This window comes from Anomaloglossus baeobatrachus, chromosome 4 (assembly GCF_048569485.1).
Source record: "Anomaloglossus baeobatrachus isolate aAnoBae1 chromosome 4, aAnoBae1.hap1, whole genome shotgun sequence".
Classification (NCBI taxonomy): domain Eukaryota; kingdom Metazoa; phylum Chordata; class Amphibia; order Anura; family Aromobatidae; genus Anomaloglossus; species Anomaloglossus baeobatrachus.
The window spans coordinates 543,971,896-543,992,969 of NC_134356.1; the positions used below are offsets into that span (position 1 = coordinate 543,971,896).

Sequence of the window (21,074 nt, forward strand, 5' to 3'; positions counted from 1 at the left end):
TTTAAAAAAAAAGCTTTCCATTGTTTTGTACGGTCCGTTGCATCTGTTGTGCCATTTTATGCAACACATCCGTCACACAACGCAATGCAACGGATGCCGTTCAACGCAAGTGTGAAACTAGCCTTATGTGAATTTTTTATGTTTTCCATACATTTCACCTGAAAGCCAAATATCCCTATTTTTTGTGAGTAGTAGAGGTGGATCCACGCAATGGATTGTAAAAAGCTATGGAGTATCTGGCACAACAAACTCTATTAATCATAGCATGATATAAAGTATGCTTATGTTATGTGCAATTGTGCGAGTATATTGCCATGACTGTATTGCCGTATATGCCCCAATGAGCAACTAAAACCAGGACAGCTCCTCTCAATTTTGGCTTGATGAATACGAACAACGGTCTAATAATTAGGTCTACAGATTCTGAATGTAAAGCAAACGCCAAGGTTCGGCATGTCTGGACAAGACGGAGCTCATCTGTCACTTCCCGTCATTGTGGATGAATAAAGCTGCAGGAAAAAATAAACCTTGAGACATTTTCTTGTTTCAGATGTTTTGTGAAAGGATAAACATTGCTGATCTATATTTAATGTTGCGCGTCGCTTTCCTTGTTTCTCCCTAGTCTCTATTAGACGTCCGGGATGATTTCTTTCACTAAGAATATTTGTTTTCAGGCTTCACAGTGAATGAACGACTACTTATGTAGTATCAGAGAAAGAGAAGAAAAAAGAAAAAAAAAAAGAACTGGCTCCGCTTGCATAATTGCCATCTGCAGCTAGATAAAACAAATACAACATGTCCATACTCAACATCCTTCCACGTTAGTAAATGTGTGGGAGGTGTGCAATGAGATCCTCCTTGTGCAATAATATTAGTGGTAGAAATTGTGTGGAAATAAACAGAATAGAACTAGTCAACGGTCAGCACATGCCCAGTGCTTTAACGAAAGAATGTAAAAAAAACAAAACAAACAAAAAAACGCATTCAGGATTCTCAGCACCAACCTATAGGTGACCATACACCTTCACAAACTGTCGGCCGAATATCAGAAAGCTTGTTCAGCCAAAAACTTTCTGTCCTTACTGCACGATATATCTAAACACGTGACCAGGAGAGGGAGAAGTGAACACGTGACCAGGAGAGGGAGAAGTAAACCATTGCCCATAGAGAGAGGCATAAACCATTGCCAGGCGAGAGAGGAGTAGACAAATGCCCATAGATAGAGAAGTAAACCATTGCCAGTCGAGAGAAGTAAACCATTGCCAGTCGAGAGAAGTAAACCATTGTCAGGTGAGAGAGAGAAGTAAACCATTGTCAGGTGAGAGAGAGAAGTAAACCATTGCCAGTCGAGAGAGATAAGTCAACCACTGCCAGGAGAGATGGAGTAAACCATTGCCAGGAGCAGGAGAGAGGAGTAAACCATTGCCAGCAGCTGGAGAGAGAGGAGTAAACCATTGCCAGGAGCTGGAGGGAGAGGAGTAAACTATTGCCAGGAGCAGGAGAGAGAGGAGTAAACCATTGCCAGGAGCAGGAGAGAGAGGAGTAAACCATTGCCAGGAGCAGGAGAGAGAGGAGTAAACCATTGCCAGGAGCAGGAGAGAGAGGAGTAAAACCATTGCCAGGAGCAGGAGAGAGAGGAGTAAAACCATTGCCAGGAGCAGGAGAGAGAGGAGTAAACCATTGCCAGGAGCAGGAGAGAGAGGAGTAAACCATTGCCAGGAGCAGGAGAGAGAGGAGTAAAACCATTGCCAGGAGCAGGAGAGAGAGGAGTTAAACCATTGCCAGGAGCAGGAGAGAGAGGAGTAAACCATTGCCAGGAGCAGGAGAGAGGAGTAAACCATTGCCAGGAGCAGGAGAGAGGAGTAAACCATTGCCAGGAGCTGGAGAGAGAGGAGTAAACCATTGTCAGGAGCTGGAGAGAGAGGAGTAAACCATTGCCAGGAGCAGGAGAGAGAGGAGTAAACCATTGCCAGGAGCAGGAGAGAGAGGAGTAAACCATTGCCAGGAGCAGGAGAGAGAGGAGTAAACCATTGCCAGGAGCAGGAGAGAGAGGAGTAAACCATTGCCAGGAGCAGGAGAGAGAGGAGTAAACCATTGCCAGGAGCAGGAGAGAGAGGAGTAAACCATTGCCAGGAGCAGGAGAGAGAGGAGTAAACCATTGCCAGGAGCTGGAGAGAGAGGAGTAAACCATTGCCAGGAGCAGGAGAGAGGAGTAAACCATTGCCAGGAGCAGGAGAGAGGAGTAAACCATTGCCAGGAGCAGGAGAGAGGAGTAAACCATTGCCAAGAGCAGGAGAGAGGAGTAAACCATTGCCAGGAGCAGGAGAGAGAGGAGTAAACCATTGCCAGGAGCAGGAGAGAGAGGAGTAAACCATTGCCAGGAGCAGGAGAGAGAGGAGTAAACCATTGCCAGGAGCAGGAGAGAGAGGAGTAAACCATTGCCAGGAGCAGGAGAGAGAGGAGTAAACCATTGCCAGGAGCAGGAGAGAGAGGAGTAAACCATTGCCAGGAGCAGGAGAGAGAGGAGTAAACCATTGCCAGGAGCAGGAGAGAGAGGAGTAAACCATTGCCAGGAGCAGGAGAGAGAGGAGTAAACCATTGCCAGGAGCTGGAGAGAGAGGAGTAAACCATTGCCAGGAGCAGGAGAGAGGAGTAAACCATTGCCAGGAGCAGGAGAGAGGAGTAAACCATTGCCAGGAGCAGGAGAGAGGAGTAAACCATTGCCAGGAGCAGGAGAGAGGAGTAAACCATTGCCAGGAGCAGGAGAGAGAGGAGTAAACCATTGCCAGGAGCAGGAGAGAGAGGAGTAAACCATTGCCAGGAGCAGGAGAGAGGAGTAAACCATTGCCAGGAGCAGGAGAGAGGAGTAAACCATTGCCAGGAGCAGGAGAGAGGAGTAAACCATTGCCAGGTAGCGGCTTGTCTGCCTGCTGAAAAAGGATCAGGTGTTTTAACACCCACTTTCAGATCCTTATCTTCCCCACCAGAATCTACAGTCGGGATGCACAAATACAAATTAGATGGCCAGACAATCGCGCAAAAATCAGCAGGTTGAGCTGTCTGATCTACTGCGTATGGTGGGGCTTAGGCTCCATGTACATGACATAGAGGTGTGCAGAAGGCTGTACAGTGCTACTCTGTCTCTGCAGCTTTGTACTATAGAATATGTGGCACTCCATGTACCACCACATTGTATTCTGTACAGCAGAAAACTAAAGGGTTATTGTCCTCTGTAGGATTTTTCTCTAAGGCCACATACAGGTCTTTGGGTAAACTATTCTGGCGTTGCCAACTGAAATAACAAAACCACAGACATGAAACCCTACAATGGGTTATAAGTCATTTTGTGCTAAAAAAAATAAAAATGTGTCCATAGTTGCGCAAATTTTATTTCTTCTGTTCCATTTAAGATGAAGTAGGAGGAAAAAAAATCTCTTCATTTGCCTTTCCTAACAGAAACGGCTTGGTGGAATATTGTAGAACTTTTTATAACTGGATTTTGCAAATTGTAGACATGTCTGGAATATTCACAGATGTTTGGTTGTTTCTGTAACGGATATAGATCTAAGTATATTTGTGTCGCTCGTGTGTCCCTCTACTAGAACTAGTGGCCTCAACTGATAGAATGGCAGAGGAGCCATACATCATAACTCATCCCAAAGTGACATTTCCAGAGGTGGACAATTTAAGAGAAATCCTGTGAACATGCCATAAATATCTAAGATGGGACTACTTTTTTGTATATTAAATAATAAGAAAAAAATGCATGTCAAGAAGTAGTCACATGATAATCTCTAAATATTTGCATAATTGAAGAAACCTATCCCTCAGAGAAAGCAAAAACAAAGGTTTAGAGGTAAAACGAGCATGAACACCAATGTATCCAGCCAATATCCGAGAAGTGACTCCAATCCTATGGACACTTACCTTTGTTTTCTTACCACTGGACATTTTATTCCTGATATAGCTAAATGTGCGGCTCACTTTGGTCACATTTTTGCCCTCTGGGTCCTTCTGAGAGGGGCTCGGTGGCAACTGGTTGTTACATTCCTCAGATATGCTGGAATGGGTGTTGAGAAGCAGTAATTAGAGATTATTGGAACTCATAGGAAATGCACGTCAACATTTGAAGTTTCTTTTTCCAATGATATTTATCAGACAATCCCAATTCTGGATTGTATATAAGCGCTCATGGATTTCTACAAACAGGTCAGATCGTAAAATACGTAACGCAAAAAAACTCTGTGTCTAATTACCAATGACATCGGCCTTAACAGAATCATGTGAAGTATTCTTAAGGGCAACCTGTCTGCAGGAGAAAAGCCATTCATCTCCAGCCATAGTGATAATGTGCACTAAAGCGGGCTTTACACGCTACGATATTTCTAGCAATTGCTAGCGATATTGTACGCAAAAGCACCCGCCCCCGTCGTGCATGCGATATCGTGTGATCGCTGCCGCAGCGAACATTATCGCTACGGCAGCGTCACACGCACTTACCTGGTCGGGGGCGTCGCTGTGACTGCCGGACAATCCCTCCCTCAAGGGGGAGGTGTGTTCGGCATCACGGCGACGTCACTAAGCGGCCGCCCAATCAAAGCGGAGGGGCGAAGATGAGTGGGACGAACATCCCGCCCACCTCCTTCCTTCCTCATTGCGGGTGAGACGCAGGTAAGGTGAGGTTCCTCGCTCCTGCGGTGTCACACACAGCGATGTGTGCTGCCGCAGGAACGACGGACAACATCTATAAACAACCATTAACAATTTTTGGTTTTAGGACGACCTCTCCATGGTGAACGATTTTCACCACTTTGGCAGACGTTTAAGGTCGCTGGTAAGTGTTACACGCTGCAATACCGTTATCGGCGACGGATGTGCGTCACTAACGACGTGACCCCAACGATAAAACATTAACGATATCGTAGCATGTAAAGCCCCGTTTAGGCCTCCCTCAGACATCAAAGTTTCACGTACGTGTTCGATCTGTATTTTTCACGACTACAACACGTACCCATTATAGTCTATGCTGCTATTTACAGATCAGTGTTTTTTTGTGGATTATGTGTCTGGCCAAAAATCAGGGAGACACGTCAATTTTTAACAGTCACCACAAATACAAGGCTATGGGTCAGTGAAAAACAGAAATAGGTTATTTATTAGGGATGATCGAATACTTCGATTATCCGGCTTCACGAATATTTTCCTAATACCTCGCCGCTATTCGACTATTCGATGCGCAATGTAAGTCTATGGGAAGCCCGAATAGTTTTTATTCAGGTTTCCCATAGACTTACATAGTGCATCGAATATTCGCGAATAGTTGAATAGCAGCGAGGTATTCGGAAAATATTCGCGAAGCCGGATAATCGAAGTATTCGATCATCCCTATTATTTATCCATCTGTGAAAATCATTGATGGAACAAGGATCTAAAACACTTAACAGTAACATTTTTTTTGTGTGTGTAAAAACTGTGATGTCTGAATGAGGTCTAATGGGAAGTGATCCCGGCAGCACACAATGTGAACAGTGAGCGCACAGTGTCTGCTCCGCAGAGTGTGTACAAAGCAGGAGAGCAATCAAGGAGCAGGCGGAGTGATTGGGGATTCACAAGACCCCCTTTAAGCATCTGAATTTGTGCAAAAAAAAAAAAAAACAAGAAAACAAAGTTACCTGTGTGCCAATGTATTACTGCCAACATTTAAGGGTCGGGAACCTGTAAGGAGTAGAAGATAGTAAAAATATAATGATAAAATGAACCAAATATTGGTGTGAGACCTATAATCTGACAGTATGAGCGATGAAGCGTGCACTGTGAAACATCCGATTGTGCGGTTATAAACTCTGTATAGGGACATTATAGACAAAAAAGTAACAAAACAGTCTATAAGGTCTTGGGGGGTGTTTGGTTTTTTACACAATAATACGTGCGCTGGAAATCACAGGCTTTTGGCATTGAAAGTAACCAAATAATGCAAACAAAAAAAATAAGTCACATTACTAGACACGGCATGTCTATATACATTTTTTTCTTTAATGCCCAGCACTCCAGTGTGAGAAGCCAACCGACATACAATAAACCTAATGTGGGCTTCTAAAATGAGATGTGCCACCAAATTCCAATATATTACTATAGAAATACTTAAAACCGATGAGCAAATCGTGGACCTTGCAAGTGGTGAAAAAAACAGACGTGATCTAAAAGGCAAGCTTCAATATAGCACAAGCAGCCATCAATATGAGAGCAAAGCACACAGACTGCAGTGGTGGGGCAGAGCCACGGACAAGACAGCGGAAGCATTTACTTACTATCTGACTCGTCCTCACTGGACGAGGTGCCAATAGAAAAGGCATGTTTAGGCTTAGATACAAGCGGAGAGATGCTGAAGGAGAAGGATATTCGCCTCTTTGGTTGTATCCGACCCTGGACTGAGAAGTGGGTTAACAGCAGATGTTAGGGCATGCACATTAAAAATAAGCAAGAAAAACAGACTGGGCGGCAGAGGCAGAGGTGCGGCCAGAGGAAAATGATATGCGATTGAATATTATGGGATCAACCTACATGATCAGGATGGAAACAGCAACACGGATGTGTCAAGTATATTACATATGTGGCCTATTGGAGAATATAAAGGTGTTGTCTGATTTAAAGGGAATCTGTCAGCAGCTTTTTGCTATGTGATCTGAGGACAGCATACTGTAGAGCAGGGATCCCGAACCTGTGGGTTAAGAGATACATGTGGCTCGCGGCTGTATACCAGCCTATTGCATTAGCACCAGGGCTATGAAGAGCAGGTCTTCAGATGGTGAGTTATGTGAGTAGGCCAGCACAGAAGAGCAGATCTGGACGCCACATACTGGCCTTGGGGGTTTACATATTATTTAAAGTATGGTAAGCTGGAGGCCGGATGACACTACCTGTCAGAGGAGGTGTTTGAAGCTGGATGTGACAGTGTGGTGGGAGTGCTTGATGGGAGATTCCTGAAGTGGGGTATTGTAGGAACCCCTGAATCTTGGTATATTGCCTTGATGTGATTTTTGTGGAAAGGTTTTGGCTGTCATTATACCAGTAATGTGGGCTCTTGGTGTCACTACTCTGGAAGCTTGATATGGTTCACGACCCGCTCACAAATTGTGGCTTTGATCCTCTCGAAAAGCTGAATGTGGCTCTAAAGGTCAGTAAGGTTGGGGACCACTGCTGTAGGGGTTAAACACAGAATTCAGAGATGCGTCTCTTTTCAAGGTACATGCTGTTGTTTACTTGCAATGATTGTTTTAGCATTAGGAGGATTACATCAGCTACAGCAGAGGGAGAGTCCTAATCTGACCACACACCCGTATGTGATTAGCAGCTCACTGTCTATAGACATTGTACATACAGAGCATGGTGTGGGCAGAGGCAGCTTTCTCAGCTTTACTGTATTGCAAAATGTAAAAACTCTGTCACAACTGCTTCACACAGTAAACCAAGTGATAAATTGTTGAATTAGGGTCTCATTTCCTGCATCATGCTGCTCTCCGATGATATTGCAATAATCTATTATTAACCAAAGGGTTTTTCTCGAGGCCCTGTTGTTTCGACCAGAACAGAAAGTAGCTAAAAGTAACATTTGTAGAACACATGGACAGGCCATGGATTTCAAAAACAGCAGAGGGAAAAATAGAGAATTTTTCATGCTGAAAAATCCACACAAAATAAACATGGTTTCTGGCACAGTTTTGTAAAAACACTTTGCTGTTGATGCTTCTCATTTTAATGCTATGTTCACATAGGTTTTTCTTCCTTTTCTGATTAAGAAAATTCTGATTAATTTTCTGATTAAGATTTTTGGCAATATTTTTGTGTATGGAGTGTATTTTTTTCTGCTTTAAGTCCTATTTGGAGTGCTTTTTTTTCCCAAGCAGAAACACCTCAAGAATTGATGCTTCTTTTGAAATGTGGAAAAAAAAACAACACATGGCAAAAAAACAGCACAATGTGCACAAGGTAGATTTCCCTACTATGAATAGGAAGCGAATTCAAAGAGACTTGAAACAATCGGAATCTACTCCAAAATCCATAAGAAAAGCTTCATGTGAACATGCCTCATGCCAGATTCCCGCACGTTAGAGCCAAAGTCTAAATTAAATAAAATAATTTCTGTTCTTATAAAATATACAATATTTTGGGTACAAACTATAATATGACTCATTTTTCTTTTCAGCTTAATTTTTTGGGGGTGGCTACTGTATTGTTTTGAGAATTTTTAATCTTCAGACCAGTTTCTCAGCCTTTTTAAAGGGAATCTGTCATCACGTTTTTGCTACCTCATCTGAGAGAAACATGAGGTAGGGGCAGAGACCATGGTTCCAGTGATGTATGATTTAGTGAGCTGCTTGCTGTCATTATCATAAAAATCAGTTTTATCTGCTGCAGTTCAAGCAGTTCTCTGAATGCTGAGCTCTGTATAACACTGCTCAGATCACTGATTATCAGCTTGCTGCCCATATACTGTGTACACAAAAAGCTGTCAATCAGCGGAGGGGTTATACAGCACTCATGAATATGAAGGACTACCTGGCAGCAGGCTTACTATTCCTCCAGGGATCTGCAAAGAACTACCTGGCAGCAGGCTTATTAGTCCTGTTGTGATCTGCGAAGGACTACCTGGCAGTAGGCTTACTAGTCCTCCAGGGATCTGCAAAGAACTACCTGGCAGCAGGCTTATTAGTCCTGTTGTGATCTGCGAAGGACTACCTGGCAGCAGGCTTATTAGACTTGTTGTGATCTGCGAAGGACTACCTGGCAGAAGGCTTATTAGTCTTGTTGTGATCTGCAAAGGACTACCTGGCAGCAGGCTTATTAGTCCTGTTGTGATCTGCAAAGGACTACCTGGCAGTAGGCTTATTAGTCCTGTTGTGATCTGCGAAGGACTACCTGGCAGTAGGCTTATTAGTCCTGTTGTGATCAGCGAAGGACTACCTGGCAGTAGGCTTATTAGTCCTGTTGTGATCTGCAAAGGACTACCTGGCAGAAGGCTTACTAGTCTTCCAGTGATCTGCAAAGGACTACCTGGCAGAAGGCTTACTAGTCTTCCAGTGATCTGCTCAAAAAAACGGATTAAATCAAAACTACATAAAATACCCCAATTAGTGATACATCGCTGCAATCAGGGTCTCCGTATCTACCTAATGTTGTACTCAGAATAGGTGACAAAAACATGGTGAAAGATCCCCTTTAATACGTGAAAACATGAATAAAAAATATGAATGAATGTTTTCTCAGAAATATAGACAATACCAACTCTGTTAGTGATGAGAACAGAATGCGGAGGAAAACAAAATGGCAGAAACGAAAGATTAAACATGGTCATGAAACACAGACAGGCACTGTATGTTTAAGAATGGCTGCATACATGTCATGTTAGAGGCCAGAGGACAGCAAATTACAAAGCATAACCTGTACGGTTAATTGATTATTAGGGTTTTGTCTAGTAATGTTCATAAAAAGCTCAGGATCTGGCAGTGTGGAGAAAAGTAATGCACACTTCACTTATCCAGCTAAATGGACATGGCATCTTTGGGTGACGGAGCATACATACAGGATTACTGGCATGATCCCACCAATCCTATGTGGTAGAGCGGTTTTGCTAGTTCTCGGAATAGACCATCAATACATTAGATAGAGGTCCGACTCGCCACATTCCCACCCCGCTTTTGGTTCACGCTTCTCCATACAGCACAGTCTTGGACATTTATCACTGGCTATGGATGACTGTCACTCCGTGCCATTAACCATAATGGAAGATGGAGTATCTGACTGGCACCCCTACTGTGAAGGTGGACCTATTTGAGACAGTTTGGGCACCTTGGGACTATTTTTGGGCTCAATATAGTGGTCAGCTCATTAATTATTTCCCCTACTACCCTTCCCTCTTGCCCTTGTCTTTAGTTTGTCAATTTCGGGTCTTCTTTTAACTGATAATTAAACGTTGATATTAATGTGATTACTTGTTTGTCAATCGTGATCCTTCTTGTAGTTTGTCTCATTCCTTTTATCTTTTATGGTTTAAAAAAAAAAACAAACCAAAAAAACAAAACAGGTCAACAGTAAAGAAGGCGATCACAGGAGTGACCCCGGCCTCTTATTATTGCAAATTGGCACGGGTGCTGAGATTTACACCACCAGTGATTTGGTATTGATGGCCTAGTCTACGTGGAGGAGACCTTCAGTTTTAGCTTGGATTCACACCACAGTATAACAAAATCAGACCAAACCAGCGTTCATTTGCACGGCCTTACTGAAAAACATTGGTCAGTGTGCGGTCTAATGAAAAAAATCAGAAAGCACCCATCCAGTTTATACGCTTGTGTGCACAAGCTCTTAGATGTGTTTATCAGCCACTTATATCTCTACTGTTAAAGTGTAATTTATGCCTAATGTGAAGCTTCTAGGGAATGCAGGGACAAATTACTTAAAGGGAAACCATCATATAGAATATGCGTTCTGACCTATCAGCAGACGCATGTGTGCCCTAATTACACCTCCCTACCCATCCATGTGTGTTATAAAATTGTGTAATATGAAAGTAATAAAAAAAAGTTTTATCACGTCCATATTTCCTATGTAAATGACAGGGTCTCTAGCCCCTGTGGGCGTCGCATTGCCCTGTGGGTGTTTGCATACTTTCCATGGTATCACACCCCTGTGGGCATGATACCATGGATTCACATGTGCGACGTCCCCGTCTGCTCCTTCAGATTCCGCGCATGTTTGCACTTGCCATTCATGCAGCCTTTTCCGGATGTTTACTCGCCGGCTTCTGATCATGCGCAGAGCGTGTCTGAAACTGACGAGCACCCGGAAAAGGTTGTGGGAACGGTAAGTGCGCACGCACGGGATCTGAAGGAGCAAGACGGGGAATGTCGCTCATGTGAATCCATGGTATGCAAACGCCCACAGGGCAATGCGACGCCCATGGAGCTAGAGACCCTGCTATTTACATAGGAAATATGGAAGTAATAAAATGTTTTTTAATACTTTCATATTACACAATTTTACACCACAGGGATTGGTAGGGAGGTGTAATTAGGGCACACATGCGTCTGCTGATAGGTCAGAACGCATATTCTATGTGACAGGTTCCCTTTAAACAGGTTGTTAACTAATTAGGCAAACCCTTCTCAATCAGAGAGTTTGGCCCCATTAAAATAAAGACACTAGTACTCCCCTCTGGCACCGTTCCAGCTGTGTCAGCACTCACTCTCCTGGGGGTTACATGACGTTATTAAGTCACACGAGCCCTGCTCCCAATTAACACTGCCTTCACTCTCCCCGCCTTCGGATGAATATAAATCAAGAGGAAGTCAGAGATGCAGCTGTCCGCTCATTTTCTTTTGATGTTTGATACGTTCAAAGTTGGGAAAGTAAAGCCGGCGCTGATTAGGAGGAGGGCTTGTGTGATGCAATAACGTCATGTGAGGCCCAAAGGAGTGAGTGCCGACCCAGGTGGAACGGTGCCGGAGTGGAGTATATGTATTGTTATTTTAACTGGGACAAATTCTGACTGAGAAGGGGTGGGTTTCAATTACCCAGTTTGACCGCATTAAATGACGTCTGACCAGATGTTGCTTAGTAGCCCGATTACACCAACGGACCACACTTAACGATCTGTAATAGATCGATCAGTGCACAAAGGCTGCCTTTGTTACAGTCTGTTCATATGGAATGATGCACTGCCAAAAATGATGATTTTTGTGAAAAACTAAATATAATTTCACCCAGGAAATGAGGGTTGTGCTAGTTCATCACCTCTATGTGTACCAGCAGTAGAATTGTCGATACCTTGATATAACAACTCTAGGAATGGTAATCACCAGTAGGAGTGTGGAATATTCCTAGATTATCGCCTACAGATTGCTATACGTGAAAGTGGAAGAAATACTCACCCTCCACAAGTGGATTGCCAATTGCTGTTAAGGACATTGATTTTGACAAACGAGGAGCACCCAGTGAACTGGAGTAACCCAAGTCATGAACTTCAGATCTTTCACAGGTCTGTGGGCACAAGGAAAAAAAATGTAACCTCTGGCATTAGCACACATACAGAAAATACATAAAGCTCATAGTCACTTATTTATACCATTTATCGTCAGAAGGACACTTTGCTAGTCTACTCACTGCACAGAGATAGTTCTCACAAGCTGCATTCTGGGGCAGGTAATCCTTAGGTTTTTGACAAGGAGTTTGAATTGGATCCTCTTGGATCCATGTCAGATATTTCGGTCTCCAAAAAAAAGCTCTTCATGAGCGCAACCCAATAGATAGCACTTCACAGTTAAAGTAATGTTCTCAATTTTGAAAGTTATCCCCTATTCTGGGGACGGGAAGTAACTTTCTGATTACTGGGGGGGTTCAACTGCACTAGTCCTTAACAGTCCTTAGAACCAAGGCTCTGAGCCCCAGATGAATTGGGGATGATGGTCGATGACATGCACTGCAGCTGCATTCACTCTTGATGGGGGCGCATGGTTCCACACACCAGTGATAAAATGTGCCGAGTTCATTAAGTGGCATGTGCCGTTTTATGAATCAGTCCTCCAAGTACATCAGTAAGATTGGTGTACGAAATGCCAGGTCTTAATGAATTGGCCCTTTGATTGCAGTAATAGGTCACATTCAGGGGTGCACACTTGACATTGTTCCTTTTACTGCACAGCTTAGGCTGGTTTCACACTACGTTTATTTAACATGCGTCAGGAACGTTTTTTTTGCTGCAGAAGCGGATCCTGCTTTTACAGCAAAAAACGCATGCAAACGCATCTGTTATTTTGCAGGATCCTGTCACTGGATGTTTAGGGGCGGGCATTGGAGTCATGTGATCGGGAGTGAGGGGAACTAGACTGGGAGCCGGCTTCTGACAGCTGCAGACGCTGGTAACCAAGGTAAACATCGGGCTTGGATACCCGATATTTATCTTGGTTACGAGTGTCTGCAGCTGCTAGGAGCAGGGCTGTCTGCACACGTAACCAACGTAAACATCGGGTAACTAAGAGAAGTGGTTACCCGATATTTACCTTGGTTACGAGTGTCCGCAGCTCTCAGGTGGGAGAGAGAGGGAGGGGAGGAAGGGGGAAAGACAGAGATAGAGAGAGAGGGTGAGGGAGGGAGGAGGAGAGAGACAGATCACGCGAGACTGGTTCTGTGCATGCTCAGTAGAGCAAGCAGGATCCTGTCTATCAGCACGCCAGCGTTCACCTGCGTTTGCGTGCTGTTTTGTCAGGATCCGGTGACATGCAGTATTTGGACGCAGCTCAAAAACGCTACAAGTAGCGTTTTTGAAAGATGTTAAAAAACTGCAAGTCGCTGGATCCTCACTATAACGCACGCAAACGCAGGTGAACGCATGTTAACGCGAGTCCATTGCAAATGCATTGAAGTGAAAACGCATTTGCACTGGATCCGTTTTTCCGCTAAAAAAACGTTATGGACGGATGTTAAATAAACGTAGTGTGAAACCAGCCTTATCAAACAATCACGAACAGACTATTTTTTACAGACACATTGAAAAAACAAAATAATCATTATGACTGTAAGTGATCCATGTCTATAGCCCATAATACGGATATGAGAAAATTAAAAGCAGTATATAAAACCTGCACAACAGTAGATAATAATACTAATATGTATATATGATATATCCTAATAAGTTCACAACTGTGTAAGACTATCACTGAAACGACCATCGGAACCACCAGGGAATAATTACCACAGAAAACAGACAAGGTCAAAGAATGTTAATTATACCAGGAATTCTAAATTATATATATCACACACACGCCTTTATAATAATTCTGTATGAAGTGAAAGCTGCACACCACATTCAGAGAAATATGAACAAGCATAACTGCTTTATAATACTTAAGGAATAAAAAAAATACAATTAACCATATGAAAAATTGAAAAAATTTAAATGTGACATTGCATAACTGCTGAGGATTATTTGAAAAAGAGATATTTAGCTAATGTATTGATCAATTCATTACATCCCCATGACCACTTCATGGTAATCTCTTATTTATGGGGTCCCTAACCTCTATGTGCGGTTGTAACATTTGGTTAGGTACCCATGCATACAAGCAGGTTTTAACCGCATATAGAGGTAACATTTGGTTAGGGACCCCATAAATAAGAGATTACCGTGAAGTGGTCATGGGGCATACCCTCGTGTTTTTGTTTTTATGTATTGTATGTTTGGTGATTATGTTTCAGAATTCCTGGTATAATTGGTATTAAAGAATAAATTATTTTTTTAACATTATTTGACCTTGTCGGTTTTCTGTGATAATCATAATCCTGATATGAAGACATCAGCTGCACTCACTGTAAACTGTAAAATTATGATAATTACAGTCAAAATAAAGTGTATTAGTTCCTCTAGCTTAGAAAAATAAAATCAAGGACACCTTAAATTTTTCTTACAGGCAGAGCAAAAAGTGCCCTACAGACCGTCCTGGAAGGTCTGCACGATTGGCAACCCAGTAACGTAGGACCGCTGCTCCATTCCCACTCCTCCTAGATACCAGTTTTGTGACTGTTAAGAATTAAGGACTGGGATTTGCAGTTCTGGTGGCAACTGGGGGTCCTAGTGGTAGGCCAACAATCTGGCATTTATCACAAATTTTTGATATGGCATACAAAGGCATAACAGAAAATGTACTTTGTTTGAGGAATGCCCTTTCAGTATTAGAAGGAACTTTTATGTATGTGGAAGAGTCGATATATTTTAGGCTACAATATATACGTAACTGAACACATGTATGACATACCGCATGATGGGACGTTCTGCTCGTCCTCTGATCTGGCTCTTGTTCTTCCTCCGTCAGGGAAGTCAAGGACCCATGATCCTCTCCTTTGTACGACCCTCCTGACAGCTTTCTTGTGACAAAGGATGACTCCTGTGTGGCCGGCGGGTTCTTTTCAGTAAGACCTTCCAAGCTGTAACTAAGCAAACAGAGAAGGAAGATATTACCTGGCCTGTCAATAGGATAAGCAATAAGATATGTAAAGCGGTAACAAACGAAAAACATATGCCAAATATACAAAAAAAAACTTCAGGCCTGCAACAAAAACTGCCCAACAAAGTTAAGTAATCTACTGCCTGTGAGTAGTCATCAAGGCGACAAACATGTCACATACAAAGCATTGCCAAGCATAATATGCAGTTAACATACCCGGCCTGCCATAAAGCACACACTGCAGCAAGCACAGCAGCACAAGTACCGGAAGGTGCGATAACACAATCTGACAGCTAATGCAGCTCCAAAATAAGGAATAAAGAATACAAATAGATTTTCTTACTAATGGATATTGTTTAGATGCTTTGAAAACACTATAGTGATTGCGTAGCGATAGCTTTAGCCCTAAGCATAGAAGAAGCAGCTGGCACCCTGACTTATCTGACATACTATACCTTCTATAGTTAAAGTCATCCCCTATAGAGGTGAATTGTGCATCTGAGGGACACCAGCTCATACTGATCAGCAACCATAAAGAGAGGGTGAGACGGGATTGTTAATAGAATAGTTATGATATGGTAACATGGAAAAAATATCTAATGGGGCAAAAAATATGTAGTACACGGTTAGTCTGATACTGTGTTTTTCCAAATATAAGCTCTCCCCAAAAAGTAGCCCTAGACTGATTTTTTGAGTAGGCTTTAAATATAAGCCCTACACCAAAAATAAGCCCTAGTTAGTCAGCGCCTCCAGTGCTAGGTTATGTCACTGGCATCATGGAGACATAACCTAACGCTGGAGGCACTGGAATAGGCATAATGTAGCTCCTAAATCGTCCTGCCGCTTCATCCCACCATGGCAGGGTAAAATCTGCTCATCCGCTCCATAGTCCCACCTCCTCAGTGTTGTCACCTGGTTCCCGCCTCCTGGAAGCTATTACGCTATGATGTTTGCTTGGTTGCTGCTCCAGAGTCCCACCTCCCGAATGCTGCCTCCTGGGTCCCGCCTCCCAGTAGCTACTGTGCTATGGTGTGGGCTTGGCTGCCGCTCCAGGGTCCCACCTCCTGCCTCCCGAGTGCCGCCTCTTAGATCCCACCTCCCGGCCGGCCCTACTCTCTTCCGCTAGAAACATCCACATGTGATGTGACAACCACCGCTCCAGAGTCCCGCTCCAGACTCTTGCCTTCTGCCCCCTCCTGGCCGAACAGAGAGGAAGAGTGCCACTGCCACACAGTGTTTTGAGAGTGCAAGTAAGTGTTACCATAAGAGACAATGACACTGCACCAGCAATTGTGAATGTAAGGTAGGGTTAAGGTTACTAACCCTAAAGCTGACCCTAAACCTTCAAGCTGAAGCTAGCCATACGCCTTCAAGCTGAAGCTGGCCATTCACCTTCAAGCTGAAGCTGGCCATTCACCTTCAAGCTGAAGCTGGCCATTCACCTTCAAGCTGAAGCTGGCCATACACCTTCAAGCTGAAGCTGGCCATACACCTTCAAGCTGAAGCTGGCCATTCACCTTCAAGCTGAAGCTGGCCATACACCATCAAGGTAAATTGAAGCATAATTGTGTGATAGCGGTTTATGGGAAAAAAAAAAAAATAAGCCCCCCCCAAAAATAAGCTCTACCCTTTTTTTTGGAAATGAAAAATAATAATACCTTGTCTTATTTTTGGAAAAACACAGTATTGTATGTATCCATACTAGGGAGCTCAGAAAGTATCTTTCAGAAGGTTTTAAAGTAGACTTGTCATAACATTTCACAAGGCAAACTACATACACAAATCTATACACCTGATGAGGCTGATATACTTCTAGTGAAAATCCATCTGAACATAGCTGTATAACTCAGCTTGAAAGGTTAAACTCAATCCCCACCCACCTGACCACACTGACAGCTTTTTAGTGTCCCTCCTGCCAGACCTCAAACTGTTCAAGCTGCAGCTCAGACAGGCAGGGTGGGCAGAGACTGAATTACACTTGGACTCGCGAGTTATTTCACTCTTCAGATGGACTCATCAGGTCTAAGTGATCTATATGCAGTTTTTATTGTGAAATTGGTAACAGAGCCACTTTAAAGACGACTTGTCACTTGCTACAGAACACTATGTGAAATCTCTGCTTGTCGTGCAACTGTCTAAAGAAGAGCGGTCACTGGTGCAAAAAGAAAAATGGAGTGAAATATCTTGCAGAAATTCCAGAGCTTCTTTGTTTCTGCAGCTTTTTTCCATGTCGCAGCGTTGCTTTATGATAGAGCACTTTGCACTGCATTACTCCGTCGTGGAGATATTCACATTTGTTGTTTGTGAAGTTCAGTATGTGAAATCTCTGCTTGTAGTACAACTGGGCATTTCTTCAGAGTCTTCCCTGAGGGCGTGCGTTTTCATCACTCTCTCCTAGGCGCTGCTAATCACAGTTCAGCAACTGATCAAGTAGTCTGAGATGCTGCAGAGCTATGATTGACAGTGTCTGGGACGTAGGGGTGAAATTGCACACCCGAGAAGAATTGCCCAGTTGCATTACAAGCAGAGATTTCACATACTGTGCTCCAAAAACATAAAATCTGAATATCTCCACGACGGAGTAATGCAGTGCAAAGTGGAAACAAAATGGCAAACTCACGGGAGCTAAGGGATTCAACAAGGTATGTAACTTAAAGGGAACCTGTCAGCAAGGTTTTGCTAAGTAAGCTGAAGACCGCATGCTGCAAGTGTAAACACAAAGTTCAGACATGCCTTTTTTATCACAGTCTGATCTCTTGTTTATTTGCTATAGTTGTTTAAAGTTTCAGAACCCTTTTAACAGGGCTAGAAACTCACTTGCATGGCAGTCCTGCACGCCCTCTGCTGTAACTGACATCTCCCTGTCAATGTACAATGTCTATAGAGAGCCTGGTGTTGGCAGGGACAGCGCTCAGCTCTGCTACATGACTAAACCTAAAAATTCAGATTGTGTCAGAACGGCTGACACTAGTAATCTAAGTGATCTTTGGATTCAGAATCTCCTTGCCTACATCATGACGCTCTCAGATGAGGTATCAAAAATATTCTGACAGATTCCCTTTAATTTGTTTTGAGTAAGCAACAGGTCGTCTTTAAATGACTTTTCCTTTTATAAAAAAAATAAGGCCCTGATGCATTAAGACTGGTGTTTCTTACAATAATCTTAATGAATGGTGGCATAAATAACAAGATCCAAATTCATCATGAGGCGTACACCATTAATGAATTCCGTGGATCCTCGCAGTGTTGTATGGCTCTGTGGAACTTGCCAGGAATATTACTCCAGTCACTGACTAGAGTAACATTTCTGCCACAAGACAGCATAGAAGGCATGGACATGCACCATTCCCAGTCCTCCCCAGTTCAGGCAATTTTGCTGGAGCTGCTCAAATCTTGCACGAAAGCCCCAAAAGTAGCAACATTTTTGCGCAACTTCGCATGGCACAAAAATCTTCCAAATCTACTCAAAGTGTTTTTTGCCAGTTTTCTGACAAACACTTTGCTGTATGGCCCCACCATGCAGGCATGTGAAGTCACAACTAATTGTGGGGGATATACTGACGACTGGGTTTCTCCAGCTGGTTAAGGCTCTGTCTACATGAGATGGATTTTAATTTGGTTAATATAGAGCTGTAATATCAGTGTTAGTAGGTGTGAATACACAAAGAGATGGATTGTTATTTGATACCTTCTTCTATGAGTAGCTGGCTTCTTTATAACATCCCCCAGAACTCGCAATGAACTGAAAATGAATCATTGAGATGGATCAGCATTGGTCAGCAGAGAATAGATGAAATAATGGAATAAGAGGAGCAGATAGGGGGACAGTGAGGAGGAAGACTGACTGATTGGCTCCAATGTACGGACACAGCAGTGCAGCACCGTACTGCCATATTGGGTCCAGATCAGCCTCCAAATACAGAAGACGCACGCTGCAGGCGCCATGTCCTCTCTGTTATATATCAGCTGTAATTGGTACAGTTATGGCTCTCATTAGTATCAAAAGCTCTTTCTTTACACCACTAAACCCAGCAACAGAACCCACCCATCAAAACACTACAAACGCGGTAAATCATGGCTAGCACATGTGCCATATTGCAGATGAAGGGGATTTCATCACAATATAGTGTGCAGACTGCAGATAGTATATAGTGTAATTCCTAGTCATTAAAGGGGTTATCCCGCTTATTTTGCTTTTTTTCACCTATTTCATTACTGGGCTACATTGGGGCAGGTAAGTAGATCGCAACTACCTACCCACCCTGCTGTCAGCCCCTCTCCCCCGGCTCAGAGCGGTCATCTCACAGCTCCTGCCGGGATTTTGCTGCTTCCTGTGATGTCACGTTAACAGGGGCAGGAGCTTGTTGATGGGCATCACAGCCGACATCATGATTCCGCCCTGCTGGGCATGTACAGTGCGTTGGAGTCACCGCCCACCCTTTCCTCCACACATTCCATAGTACACTGATCTCAAAGACGCTGTGCATAGGCCGCATGTGGCCTGTGATGCTTCTTGCGGCGTGCAGGCCAGCAGTCCCCTTGATGATCACTGCCTGTGCTGGGGGCCCGTTCAGTCAGCACTTTATATCAGATGATTAATTTCTTGGCGCTGTACAGATGTCTATGATCAGCCGCCAGCCAATCAAACGTCAGCAATGAATCATTGGAGAAGCTCGTCCCTGCGCAGCGCCCGGAAATGTGTCCTCTGATATAAAGCGCTGTCAGCGGCGACCCCTGCATCGGCTGCGCTCATTAAGGGGGCTGCAGGCTGCAAGAAGCAAACACGACACCGAGGGAATGGAGGACAGGTGAGGAGAATTTGTCTGTTTTTTTTTGTGTGTGAAGAATGGCACATTATGGGACACTATTATGGGATGGAGCATTGCTAAAAGAAGAGGACCAGCAAAGGAGACATTGCTCTAAGAAGAGGACCAGGAAAGGGGACATTACTACAGGATGGAGCATTGCTAAAAAGAAGAGGACCAGGAAAGGGGACAATACTATAGGCTGAGCAGGATGGGCACATTATTACAGGATGGAAACATTACTATAGGATGGGCACATTACTACATTATATGTGCCCATATTGTCCTCTGCTAGAGGTCTGTGCTGGGCAAAAAAAAAAAAAAAATGTAGGGATGTTTTAGATGACAATACAGCACAGATTAGCTTGAAAAAAATGTTGGAGTTTATGTTGGACAACTCCTTTAAGTATCTTGTCTCTTGACATTGCACAGATAATGCACTCCTATTACATAGCAGGATCAAGCAGGTTTTCCTCATTCTCTAAAAAAAATGTATATATTTTTTTTAAAAGATGACTAATGTTACCTTTGTCTGGGGTGCTTCCAGATCGAAAGTCCAATTGGCCAAATTACAGAGGCCCAAAGACCTGGGAGGGTATGGCCCTTCCTGATCTTTATATATACTACCTGGCTGGACAACTGAAATATCTGGGTCAATGGACACTACCTGGGGTGATGGGCTCTCTGGAGAGATTCTAGGCAGAGTTCATGGGTGTGGATCTCCTATGGCCCCTATTGACAGATTACAAGAGAGCCCCTGAGGGCCGTATCCTCCCGATACACAAACTGGGGGCCAGGATATGGAAAGAGGCTAAAGCCATATTCGGATTCCATGATGTACCAATTGAGACCCCCTTATGGGGTATACCTGGACCTTCCGCACTTTTGTGGGTTGCCGAGCTTTGGTGAATGGAGGAATCGCGGAATAGTCTCCCTGAGCTCAATTGTCTGTGATGGTGAACTCCGTCCTTTTGCGCAACTGCGAGCGGAATTCGAATTGCTGGAATCCCATGGGTTTCAGTACCTCCAGATCAGACACGCCTTTCGGGCTCAGTTCTCTGGTCGTGGGGTTAGATTCTCTTCCTTCCCAATCATTGGAATTATTAGATCACAAGGCCCTGGCGGTCTTATCTCCAAACTATACTCCTCTCTCATTCGGGCCAAAGCCATGAATATCCCTCTTTCTGTCCGGGATAAGTGGAGAGCCAGGATTCCTGAAATAGATGACGTAGTTTGGGACGACATCGTCGAATTCCACACTTTGGTCTCTCCT

General features: G+C 43.7%; 1 protein-coding gene across 6 annotated transcripts in view; it reads right to left on the reverse strand.

The window, feature by feature from the left end:
• AKAP13 (A-kinase anchoring protein 13) overlaps positions 1 to 21,074 on the reverse strand; it is a 345,810-nt gene that overhangs the window by 73,555 nt on the left and 251,181 nt on the right. For 2 of the 6 annotated variants that reach the window (XM_075345957.1, XM_075345956.1), the window contains exons 14-20: positions 18,685 to 18,738; positions 15,452 to 15,514; positions 14,808 to 14,982; positions 11,928 to 12,036; positions 6,309 to 6,428; positions 5,673 to 5,715; positions 3,928 to 4,060 (exon numbers count right to left, since the gene is read on the reverse strand). In XM_075345957.1, the coding sequence (XP_075202072.1) occupies positions 3,928 to 4,060; positions 5,673 to 5,715; positions 6,309 to 6,428; positions 11,928 to 12,036; positions 14,808 to 14,982; positions 15,452 to 15,514; positions 18,685 to 18,738 (697 nt within the window). The remainder of the gene's footprint in view (positions 1 to 3,927; positions 4,061 to 5,672; positions 5,716 to 6,308; positions 6,429 to 11,927; positions 12,037 to 14,807; positions 14,983 to 15,451; positions 15,515 to 18,684; positions 18,739 to 21,074) is intronic. The other 4 variants (XM_075345958.1, XM_075345959.1, XM_075345961.1 and 1 more) reach the window with 4 other exon arrangements.